This window comes from Salvelinus sp. IW2-2015, linkage group LG27 (assembly GCF_002910315.2).
Source record: "Salvelinus sp. IW2-2015 linkage group LG27, ASM291031v2, whole genome shotgun sequence".
Lineage (NCBI taxonomy): Eukaryota > Metazoa > Chordata > Actinopteri > Salmoniformes > Salmonidae > Salvelinus > Salvelinus sp. IW2-2015.
Genome location: NC_036867.1, coordinates 10048635 through 10060780, shown reverse-complemented (window position 1 = coordinate 10060780; position 12146 = coordinate 10048635). Strand labels below are relative to the sequence as shown.

The window sequence follows — 12146 nt, the reverse complement described above, 5'->3', positions numbered from 1 at the left end:
GATTGCCCGGGATTGCCTAATACAGTCAGGTCCATAAATATTTGGACATTGACAAAGTTATTATTATTTTAGCTATCTAGCACAGCTAGATAGCATGTTAGAGTTGAAATTAAAAACATTTGATGGTATTTACATTCCAAATCGGGTGTAGAAATTACAGCACAGTGATCCCCCACTTTTAAAGGAACCAACAGTAATTGGACAATTGGCTGCTCAGCTGGTCCATGGCCAGGTGTGTGTTATTCCCTCATTAGTTATTTTACAAGTAGGCAGATAAAAGGTCTAGAGTTGATTTCAAGCATGGCTTGAAGTCCAAAGAGTCCAAGAGCTGTCACTGCCAGTGAAGCAAGCCATCATTAGCGCTAGCAAAAACATTTGGTGTGGCCAAATCAACTATTTGGTACGTTCTTAAAAAGAATGCACTGGTGAGCTCAGGAACACCAAAAGGCACGGGAGACCACGGAAAACAACTGTGGTGGATGACAGAAGAATTCTTTCCCTCGTGAAGGAAAATCCCTTCACAACAGTTGGGCCAGATCAAGAACATCCTCCAGGAGGTAGGCGTATCTGTGTCAAAGTCAACAATCAAAAGAAGACTTCACCAGAGTAAATACATAGGGTTTACCACAAGATGTAAACCATTGATAAGCCTCAAAAACAGAAAGACCAGGTTAGAGTTTGCCAAAAAACATTTAAAAAAAAGCCTGTACAGTTCTGGAACAACATCCTATGGACAAATGAGACAAAGATGAACTTATACCAGAATGATGGGAAGAGAAGAGTATGGAGAAGGGAAGGAACTGCTCACCGTATTCTTATCAGCAGACTCAACAGCCTTGGTTTCTCTAACGACTGCTTCACCTGGTTCACGAACTACTTCTCAGATAGAGTTCAGTATGTCAAATCGGAGGGCCTGTTGTCCGGACCTCTGGCAGTCTCTACGGGGGTGCCACAGGGTTCAATTCTCGGGCCGACTCTTTTCTCTGTATATATCAATGTCGCTCTTGCTGCAGGTGATTCTTTGATCCACCTCTACGCAGATGACACCATTCTGTATACATCTGGCCCTTTTCTGGACACTGTGTTAACTAACCTCCAGACGAGCTTCAACGCCACACAACACTCCTTCCGTGGCCTCCAACTGCTCTTAAATGCTAGTAAAACGAAATGCATGCTCTTCAACCGATAGCTGCCCGTACTCACCCGCCCGACTAGCATCAATACTCTGGACGCTTATGACTTAGAATATGTGGACAACTATAAATACCTAGGTGTCTGGCTAGACTGTAAACTCTCCTTCCATGCTCACATTAAGCATCTCCAATCCAAAGTTAAATCTAGAATCGGCTTCCTATTTCGCAAGAAAGCCTCCTTCACTCATGCTGCCAAACTTACTCTCGTAAAACGGACTATCCTACCGATCCTTGACTTCAGAGACGTAATTTACAAATTAGCCTCCAACACTCTACTCAGCAAATTGGATGCAGTCTATCACAGTGCCATCTGTTTTGTCACCAAAGCCCCATATACTACCCACCACTGCGACCTGTATGCTCTCGTTGGCTGGTCCTCACTACATATTCGTTGCCAAACCCACTGGCTCCAGGTCATCTATAAGTCTTTGCTAGGTATAGCTCCGCCTTATCTCAGCTCACTGGTCAGCATAGCAACACCCACCCGTAGTACGCGCTCCAGCAGGTATATTTCACTGGTCATTCCCAAAGCCAACACCTCTTTTGGCCGCCTTTCCTTCCAGTTCTCTGCTGCTGCCAATGACTGGAACGAATTGCAATAATCACTGAAGTTGGAGACTTATCTCCCTCACTAACTAGCTGTCAGAGCAGCTTACCAATCGCTGCAGCTGTACACAGCCCATCTGTAAATAGCCCATCCATCCAACCAACTACCTACCTCATCCCCATATTTGTTTTTCTGCTCTTTTGCACACCAGTATTTCTACTTGCACATCCTCGTCGGCACATATCACTCCAGTGTAAATTGCTAAATTGTAATTACTTTGCCACTATTGGTCTATTTATTGCCTTACCTCCTTACTTCATTTGCACACACTGTATACAGATTTTTCTATTGTGTTATTGACTGTACGTTTGTTTATCCCATGTGTAACTCTGTTGTTTTTGTCGCACTGCTTTGCTTTATCCTGGCCAGGTCGCAGTTGTAAATGAGAACTTGTTCTCAACTGGCCTACCTGGTTAAATAAAGGTGAAATTAATTAATTAATTATCCGAAGCATACCACCTCCTCTGTGAAGAATGGTGGAGGTAGCGTTATGGCTTGGGCGTGTATGGCTGCCAATGGAACTACTTCCCTTGTATTTATTGATGATGTGACTGCTGACAAAAGCAGCAGGATGAATTCTGAAGTGGTTAGGGCTATTTTATCTCCTTTAGATTCAGCCAAATGCTTCAAAACTCATTGGACGGCGCTTCACAGTGCAGATGGACAATGGCCCGAAGCATACTGCTAAAGCAATGCAATACTTTTTAAGGCAAAGAAGTGGAATGTTCTGCAATGACCAAGTCAATCACCTGACTTGAATCCAACAAGCAGGAACTGAAGACAGCTGCAGTAAAGGCCTGGCAGAGCATCACTAGGGAAGAAACTCAGCATCTGGTGATGTCTATGGGTTCCAGACTTCAGGCAGTCATCGACTGCAAAGGATTTGTAACCAAGTATCAAAACTCACAATTTAATTTTTGATTGTTAGTTTGTCCAATTACTTTTGAGCCCCTAAAATGGGGGGGGGGGGGGGCTATTTTTCCTTTCAAATCCATTGTGGTGGCGTACAGAACCAAAATGATGCAAATTGTGTGACTGTCCAAATACTTATGGACCTGACTGTATGTCTACCACTTTGTGTAGCTGTTAGCAATGCTAATGATAGCCTAACTGTCTTCGGGTCAATGGAAATGCAATTAAAAGTGAACTACAAAGTAGCCTATGCCTACCTGGCAGAATTACAGTGGTGGAAAAAGTACGTAATTATCATACTTGAGTAAAAGTAAAGATACTTTAATAGAAAATGACTCAAGTAAAAGTCATCCAGTAAAATGTGTGTGAATTGGATGTCAGGGTGTCAGGGAAAATGTATGGAGTAAAAAGTACATTATTTTCTTTAGGAATGTAGTTCTTCAGGAAGTAAAAGGTGTCAAAAATATAAATAGTAAAGTAAAGTACAGATACCCCAAAAAAATACTAAAGTAGTACTTTAAAGTATTTTTACTTAAATGGATCAGACAATGTCGTTTTTATTGATCTGTTTGTCAGTGTTAGCAGAATAGGCTACCCTGTAACTTAGTCATATTAAAAAAGATTCTGCTAATGTCTCCAGTCATATGGTGTAGTAGAATTGAATGAAATGTGTTTATCAAAGGCCAAGAAACATATCTACATGCTCAAGCATGCACTGAAGTCTTTTTGCAAACAGTGATTGAGTTATATTATTAGCCTAAATTACGACTATCCAATATACTCATCACATTAGTAAATCTTACAGAAGTCTGCAAATGCGGTGATCCTTTATTATAAAGGTGAATTTGTATGGCCAGAATTTGCTTCCCCAAACTTGAAACTCTCGCGCCAGCTATGGCTACAGAAACACAGCTAGTCAAACAACAGTCTGGCTGTTAAAGGGTACACCTGAATTAAAGGGTAACTACAGAAAACAAAATCTACATTTCTCAGGTTTTTTCCAGACCTCAAATTGTTCCCTGATGTGGTTTAAGCATTGTTGTAGACATAGATGAAAAAAATTAAACATTGGATATTCTATATATTTTTTGTTTGTTGTGGTATCGTTTTCTAAAATTCTATCCTCTAGAGGATTTAGCAGAAAATAACACATGGTACTTTGAAATCTGCAATAAATACATTTTTCACTTTCTTTTCTTTGCTGTAAATCTATCCAAATCAACTTAAGAACACAAGGGCATTCCGTATGGAATGCAGGCCAGGTCATTATCAATGATCATGTTTTTTTTTTTTTTTTTTAAATATGAGAAAATTTGTGCAACCAAATCACTGGTAGCATCAGTGGGACCAGTGGAAAAGGTAAGTTTAATACCCTGCAATGACTGAGAACATACCACAAAATTGTATTCCCTGTCTATCCTCCTCCGTGAGATCCCCTTCAACACGATCTTCTCTACATGCACGGCTGTGAGGAGAGAGGGAAGAGGATTAGCACATACTGTACAGTCTTATTGGAACTACTTCACATTAATAATAGTTTAAATATATGGGGCTGTGCATACAGTTGTAATTTTCTTCCCAATTGACTGTGAGGGATTTGTAATACTGTGGGGGTCGGTGTGTGTGTATACACTTGTGTGTTTTTCACTGGCTTACCTTCCCTTTGGGCCCTTCTGCTGGGGGGTGTCTGGCTGGCGTGGCGAGCCTGTCCCTGTGCCTGGGTCCTCTCACCCAGACTGGCCTCGATGGTGACTGCTGCTGGGCCATGCTCCTCTGCTTTCTGGGCCTTGTTGTGCTGTCGGAACACAAAGGGGCTAGTGAGTAGAAAGCTTTCAACATCACAGCTGCACTCGGGCAATTAAAAGATGACATCCCACACAGCAAGGTCACCAAGATGAATCAAACTATCAAGCTCCCAGAACATCTGTCAGGTGTGAGCGAGCGGCTATCTGGTCGAATACTAAAATGTTGCCGCCTGTGCCATTGTTGCAGTGGTGCTTTTGTCCTTCAGGGACCCATGCCGTTGTTCATAAGTTGGTCTTTGAACACTTGCGTAGGGGATAAGACATACAGCAGCCAGCCCTCCACCACACACTCACACAGCTAGGGTTGCAAAGGGTTGGAAACTTTCCGGTATATTTCCGGAATTTTTCCATGGGAAGTTAAGCCCGGGAATTTGGGGAATTTTGCTTAAATTCATCAAGAAAAGTTAGCTTATAACAATGAACCTTTTTTGTGGGATACACACGGCAATTCTAGGTCTTGTGGCATATTTTGGTTAAACTATCCCCAATTCAATGGAATTGCAACCCTCTGCATGCACAGTGCATTCTTCCATCACATGTGCAGCTGATTCTCAAGATCTTGCACACTAATGAGATGCTATTGAGCCCACACCACTACACTGTCGGAGCCAAGGACTACATGCTTTCTGGTAAGTTTTGATTACAATACTGGGTGGGGTGAATATATTTTATGACATACATGATTTTTTGTTAACTAGTAAATAGTATCCTACAGCAAAGTGTGTTTAAATCATTTCTAACTTGTCAACAATTTCTGCTAGTTTTAGCTAGCTTGAGCCTGCTAACTGAGGAGTGTTAATTCACCTGTTTCCATACAGGTTTCATTTTAAAACATTTATCTTACAAAGGAGTTGTTTAATCTAACTGCTTAACTATTTATCTGTACATGGCATTGTATTTCTTTCTTTTTTTAAATTAATTCTAATCTTTACAGGAAAATGCCACGGGCACTATCTGATGTGTGAAGACATTTCACTGCAGCTAATGTAGAAGGAAAAGCTGTGCACATTTTCAAATACTGTGCCAAATCATATGTGAAGAATGCAACAAAGATGCAGAATCATCTGGCTAAGTAAATAAAGCAAGCAACCTCTGACAAAAGTCCCTCTACTTCTACTCAAGGTGGAAATTATGAATCAGACACCTTATCGATAGCAACAGCTCATGGTTCTTCTGGAATCAGAAGTTTTTTTGACTCAATGGAGGAACGTAGTCAGAGAAATGCTGATGAATGTCTTGCTCGACCTGTATATGTAACTGGTTCACCTCTGATGCTCACAGGCAATGTGTATTGGAAGAGATTTCTGAATGTTCTTCGCCCAGCTTACACCTCTCCAACCAGACATGCTTTATCTACTCATTTGCTGGATGCAGAGTTCAACAGAGTTCAACTGAAGGTCAAGCAAATCATAGAGAAAGCAGACTGTATTGCAATCATCTCTGATGGGTMGTCYAATGTTCGTGYGCAAYGAATWATTAAKTACATKATCTCCACRCCTCAACCAGTATTCTACAAGAGCACAGACACAAGGGACAACAGACACACCGGTCTCTACATTGCAGATGAGCTGAAGGCAGTCATCAATGACCTTGGACCACAGCAGATATTTGCACTGGTGAAAGACAATGCTGCGAACATGAAGGCTGCTTGGTCTAAAGTGGAGGAGTCCTACCCTCACATCACACCCATTGGCTGTGCTGCTTCTGCATGAATCTGCTCCTCAAGGACATCATGGCACAGACAACAATGGATACACTCTACAAGAGAGCCAAGGAAATGCTTAGGTATGTGAAGGGTCATCAAGTTATAGCAGCAATCTACCTCACCAAGCAAAGTGAGAAGAATAAGAGCACCACATTGAAGCTGCCCAGCAACACCCGTTGAGGTGGTGTTGTCATCATGTTTGACAGTCTCCTGGAGGGGAAGGAGTCTCTCCAAGAAATGGCCATATCACAGTCTGTCGAGAGGATCCTCCTGGATGATGTATTTTGGGAGAGAGTGGTAAGCAGCCTGAAACTCCTGAAACCTATAGCAGTAGCCATTGTACGGATTGATGGCGACAATGCCATCCTGTCTGATGTTCAGTCTCTGCTTGCAGATGTAAGAGAAGAAATCCGTACTGCCTTGCCCACTTCACTGTTGCTCCAAGCAGAGGAAACTACAGTTCTGAAATACATCAAAAAGCGTGAAGACTTCTAACTGAAACCCATACACGCCGCAGTGTACATGTTGGACCCCAAGTATGCTGGCAAGAGCATCCTGTCTGGTGCAGAGATCAACAAGGCCTATGGTGTCATCACTACCGTGTCTCGCCACCTTGGCCTGGATGAGGGCAAGGTTCTTGGCAGTCTGGACGAAGTACACTTCCAAGCAAGGGCTTTGGGATGGAGATGCAATATGGCAGTCGTGCCAACATATCGCATCAGCCACTTGGTGGAAGGGACTTTGTGGATCTGAGGCTCTTTCCCTGGTTGCCTCCATCATCCTCCAAATCCCACCAACATCAGCCGCCTCAGGGCACAACTGGTCCTTGTTTGGGAACAAACACACCAAAGCACGCAACAGGCTGACCAATACAAGGGTTGAAAAATTGGTGGCCATCCATTTTATGCTTTTTGAGCCTGACAACCAGCCATCCTCAACAAGGTTAGAAAGTGACAGTGAAGATGAGGCCTCAGAATCTGATGTTGAAGAGGTGGACATTGAGGAGGTCCAGGGAGAAGACATGGAAGCAGGAGAGGAAGACAGCCTAGAAACTAAAGCTTTGGTTTTCATTTTACAGATGTACGCTGAAAACATTTTTGGGAGATGCGATGGATCACTGGGGATCATTCAATATTCCCTTTGTTGTTGTTCAGTGCAATCATCCCATGTGAAGAGTCAACTCATTTAATTAAAAGTTCAATTCGTAAGTAAATAGTTTTTATATTTCTATTGGAAGGTTCTAAACATTTGCAATTATGTCTACTTATGATAAGGTAAAAGGTGTATGTTTCTGTCTCCATATGATATGGTAAATATATCCAATGCAAAAAATATCTACATTTAAATGGTATTAATATCAATTTGCATTTATTTCCATTAATTCCCATATATTCTCACGGAAAGTTTCCACCTCTGAATATTCCCCCAAATGAGCAACCCTAAACACAGCATTAATGTACTTCATTACATCCTTGATAGAATCAATTAGCATTTACATATTCATAATTGACAATGGGTTTTGCTGCATCAATTCCCAGAGATCTCTTTATGCACGCACACACGCCCTGCTTGCAGCCCATGAGAAGGGGTCAGGGCTTTGGTCCCTGGCTATCAGCTAGGAGGCAGAGCTGACAAACAGACTGACAGTTATGCCACCGCTGAAGGTCATGGGAGAACAGAACACAGTTCAGCCCTGGCATATCAACGCAGCACAAGCCCCTCAGAGCCAGAGGAGAGAGAGAGGGGACAGATACAGTAGTGCTACTGGAGAACTGGTACTAGGGCTTATATGATAATAGCAAAAGCCTAGTCCTGTATGCTTCAAATATACCAGGGGAAAACCAACCATAGCATTCAATAGATGGATAGCCTTGGTCCTATATCAGTGGCACTTGAATGATGCCAAACACAACACAACACCGCGACCACATCAGCGTCTGCTGGTTTGAAGTGTTTCCTCCCTCTTTACATTTGACATGGTCCAGGAACAACAACTGGCCTTCCAAATGGGAGCTCTGATTTCATTTGGCATTAACTCGACATCTGCTGCTGCTGCGGTGGAGAGAGGTGATTCACCATGAGGTCATCAAGGGCTATTTCTGGAACGGGTTAGTCAGTGGACATCACTCTTTTTCATCCAACATGGTTCAGTGGAGATTGATGTAATGAACTGCATGTTGAACTGCAGAGGGAGTCTCTCTATGAGCCTGCTTACAGTTGGGGAAATCCACTTGAATTCTATCACTTTTTGACAGCACCCCTTTTGATATGAACAAAACTTTCCATAAATGTTTGCCCATTGTAGAAGTACTCAAAGTGACTTTTTGGACCAAGATGCCAAAACATTCAAGAGATAAAGGTGCTCAAAGTTGACCTATTTTGCGGTTTTACGCCACCATAACATGTTTTACCCATGTCTTTATCACTAGAAATTAAACGGTTGAGATTGATAACATTTAAAAGCTTACAAACAAGGTTGTCAGACTATTTCATAATTCACGTTTAAGGTTAAAAAAAAGTATCTAAAAATGCATAAGCTCATATTCTTTCATTTTCACCTGAGGTTTTTTCATCTGAGGTTTTTGTGTTGTGACCGCAATCGGTTGAGACAACATGCTCTTGAATACAGGGCGAGTGTCATGTTTTTGCTGATAAATGGACTAAAATGGGAATAAAATAGAAATTTCTACTTTCAAATGGTGCCACAAAGACGGTTGGAGGTCCACACCAGTGGAGGTTGGTGGGAGGAGCTATAGGAGGACGAGCTCATTGTAATGGCTTGCATGGAATCATTGGAACGGTATCAAACAAACATATGGAAACCACGTCTGACTCCGTTCCATTTATGCCATACCAATGACCCCGTCCTCCTATAGCTCCTCCAACCAGCCTCCTCTGGACCACACATCAGATAATGTTGAATTGAATGGGAATATCCGTGGTTTAAATTATACTGTCAACCCTCCATAGGAAACCTTTTGAAATCATATAAATATAGATCATAGAATAGACATGACCATTTAAGTTCACATTCAACAGTGGGTGGACCGGCCGCCATCTTTGTGGTAGTAATTAGAAGTAAAAATGTAAATTCAAGTTAAATGTCAATGGTGTACCAGCTAAATTACAGTGGTCTGGAGGGATAGGTCATTCTATTTCTATTATTGAAATGACACCCACCCTGTATTCAAGAGCATGTTGTCTCTCAACCAATGGCGGGCACACCACAAAAACCTCAGGTGATGTAAAGTAGGGTCTAAGCTACAACATGTGAATATGAAAAAAATATAATTGACGTGATAGATAATTGACGTTAAAAGGTAAAAAAAAAAGGCTATTATTTATTTATTTTTGTTATAAAATAGTTTGACAACCCTGTTTGTAGGCTTTTAAATTATATCAAACTATTTATATTTTTCAATGATGAAGACATGGATGTCTCATGGTATGGTATGCTAAATGGGTCAACATTGAGCATCTCCTAAATGTATTGACATTCTGGTCCAAAAAGTCACTTTCTGACCACTTCTTCCCTGGGCAAAGATATATGGGAAGTTTTGTTGAAATCAAAACGGGACGCTGTAAAAAAAGTAAATTAATTCAAATGGATTTACTCAGTTAGAAAATAACCCAAGTATGTGAAGTAAGATTTTCGTCTCTTCGACATCAGATTTGCAACTTTTCTGTTACCACTATCCTCCCTGTCCTATACATTGGACACAGCAACACATGTTGGAGATTCACCCTCATACCCAAGCAATTTCACCTGATGTAGCCTAGGCAACAACAAAAAAAGGCCAGTACTTGAGCAAGTACCTCATTAGTAAAGTCCTAGGAATTGAGAGGTCCAATTGTGGTCACTCTAGGCTAAGAGTGACTGAACTCTCTTCTTTGCTGGTAAACTGCGGGGGTGGAGAGGGTGGATTGGGACAGTGTTTGCTATAACAACACATTTAAACCTCACGCCATTTCACTTGAGCGCGAGTAGCTGTTCTTCAGATCATAATTGCTGGCTATGAGAGTGTAAGTAAATCCGAGTTGTGAGGTTGCGTGCTGCTGGCTTCAACCTCTCTTTCTCCAAGTGGCTAAATATGACATCAGGCACATAGAGATTGAACTATTTCAGTGGACAAGTGGGTCAACAACACTACAGCCAACATGGATGCTTGCCCAACGCAGAACTGTATTAAAACTATACTAGAAACACAAGTGGAAATAGGACGTGACCACAGGTTGTCACAGAAGTGTTCAGTATATAGTACGGAGCAAATAAAATCATGGATGTGTCTGTTATTGATCCTATATTTGTACCACTCCAATACAAATATAGGCCTGCATCAGTATAAAGTCATAAGGAATTTGCTTTCACCTGGCCAAATAGCTTGTTTAAATCAGTAACGGCGAGTAGACAAGGAGAAGAGAAGACACCCTGTTAAGATGCAGCACCCCAAGAAGGAAATCCCCCTCTGTCAACAAACTGAGACCCTGGCTGGCCTCCCCGTATCCTATATTCTGCAGTCAGTCACCTAATGCTCAGTTGGTTTCAAGCCCTTGGCTTCCAGCATGGTTTTGAGCCCCACACTCGGACATAACTTCCTTCTCCCTGTAGAGTCGCCAGGCCTGCAGTGCAGTAGGCCACAGGGCCAAATACCTCGCACGCAGCACAGCACATAACTCTTTGTGAAATGCCCGTAAAGACGAGCAAGTGTATTTGGGGGGGTTGATTCCATGGTGGCCTTTTGTATAGGAAGAGATGACAACCAGTCCCCTGTAACACTATTAAATGCCTAGCGTAGGGCATAGCGGCTGTTATACAACGGGTGAGTCTAATCCTGAATGCTGATTGGTTAAAAGTGCATTCCAGCCAGTGTCTATTCCACAAGTATGTTCGAGCACTCGAGTGGGGATTTTCCACACCTAGCGAGAATTCTGGATATTTTCATGAAGATGTCACACACTCTAAAAGACCAAATGAGATGCGCAGCCTTACTTAGGGCCATCAATGGATGGACCAATTCATAAGCCACAAAGAAAATACTGTATTTCAAAAGGAAGAGTGCTTGTTACTAACCGTTGGTGCAAAAGCTGATTAATTTGAACAAATACTGCATCTTCCCCCCATCTGTCAAATGTCAACCATTGAGAACTAGCCATACTCTTTCAGCCTATTGTAAGATATTGGGATATAATACTCATTATTGTGGGGGTGTTAGCCCCCCCAATAGTATGGCATTGGTTGAAGTTCAATTTTAAATTAAAATCTTCCACCATCATATCTAAGCCAATAAGACACAAATGTCAATGAAAATTCGCAAATCAACTTGGGGGTAAACACACTCTCCGCCTCGTCATGAGCCGTCCGGCTGAGACAGAGAACCACGTACCATATTTTTAACAGGTTCGTTAGCATTGGGGAAAAACACAATTTCTTGCCTTGACCTAGCTCAATATCTGGTCGTTGGATAAGAACGAGCCTACAGCATCCACAAAGTGACCATTAGACTTGCCACCTTTCGTTCAGAATAAGTTTGTAGGAGCAACAGTTTGAATAAAACGTATCGCTCTCAAGTGCTCAAAACGATTTGCTACCTTTTTGTAGAATTTATGACAATGCTAACATATTTTCAGTCGAATCTCAACGATTTCTAAAACCGGACCAAAGCACATGGGTTGCGCAGCAACAGCAAGAGTAGCTAGCTAACACCAGTCGGATGAGAGCTACAAGCAAAGGAAGCTAGCTATATTTTGCTATGGAAGGTTTTTCACATGGCTGAAGTCATCGGTGTAAACTGTTGGCCTTGACATGGTCGTGTCATCAAAGCACAAACAAATAAGCACAAATAAGTAATAGTGAATGTCTTTGGTTGCTATTGCCAGTTAGCTAGCCAACTAACATTAGAAAGCTAGCTACAAGCCAACAAGGC

General features: G+C 41.9%; 1 protein-coding gene across 4 annotated transcripts in view; it reads right to left on the bottom strand.

Moving 5' to 3' along the window:
* Positions 1–12146, bottom strand: part of LOC111953258 (zinc finger CCHC domain-containing protein 2) — a 69382-nt gene that overhangs the window by 45659 nt on the left and 11577 nt on the right. For all 4 annotated transcript variants that reach the window (XM_023972412.2, XM_023972415.2, XM_023972414.2 and 1 more), the window contains exons 2-3: positions 4369–4507; positions 4107–4177 (exon numbers count right to left, since the gene is read on the bottom strand). In XM_023972412.2, the coding sequence (XP_023828180.1) occupies positions 4107–4177; positions 4369–4507 (210 nt within the window). The remainder of the gene's footprint in view (positions 1–4106; positions 4178–4368; positions 4508–12146) is intronic.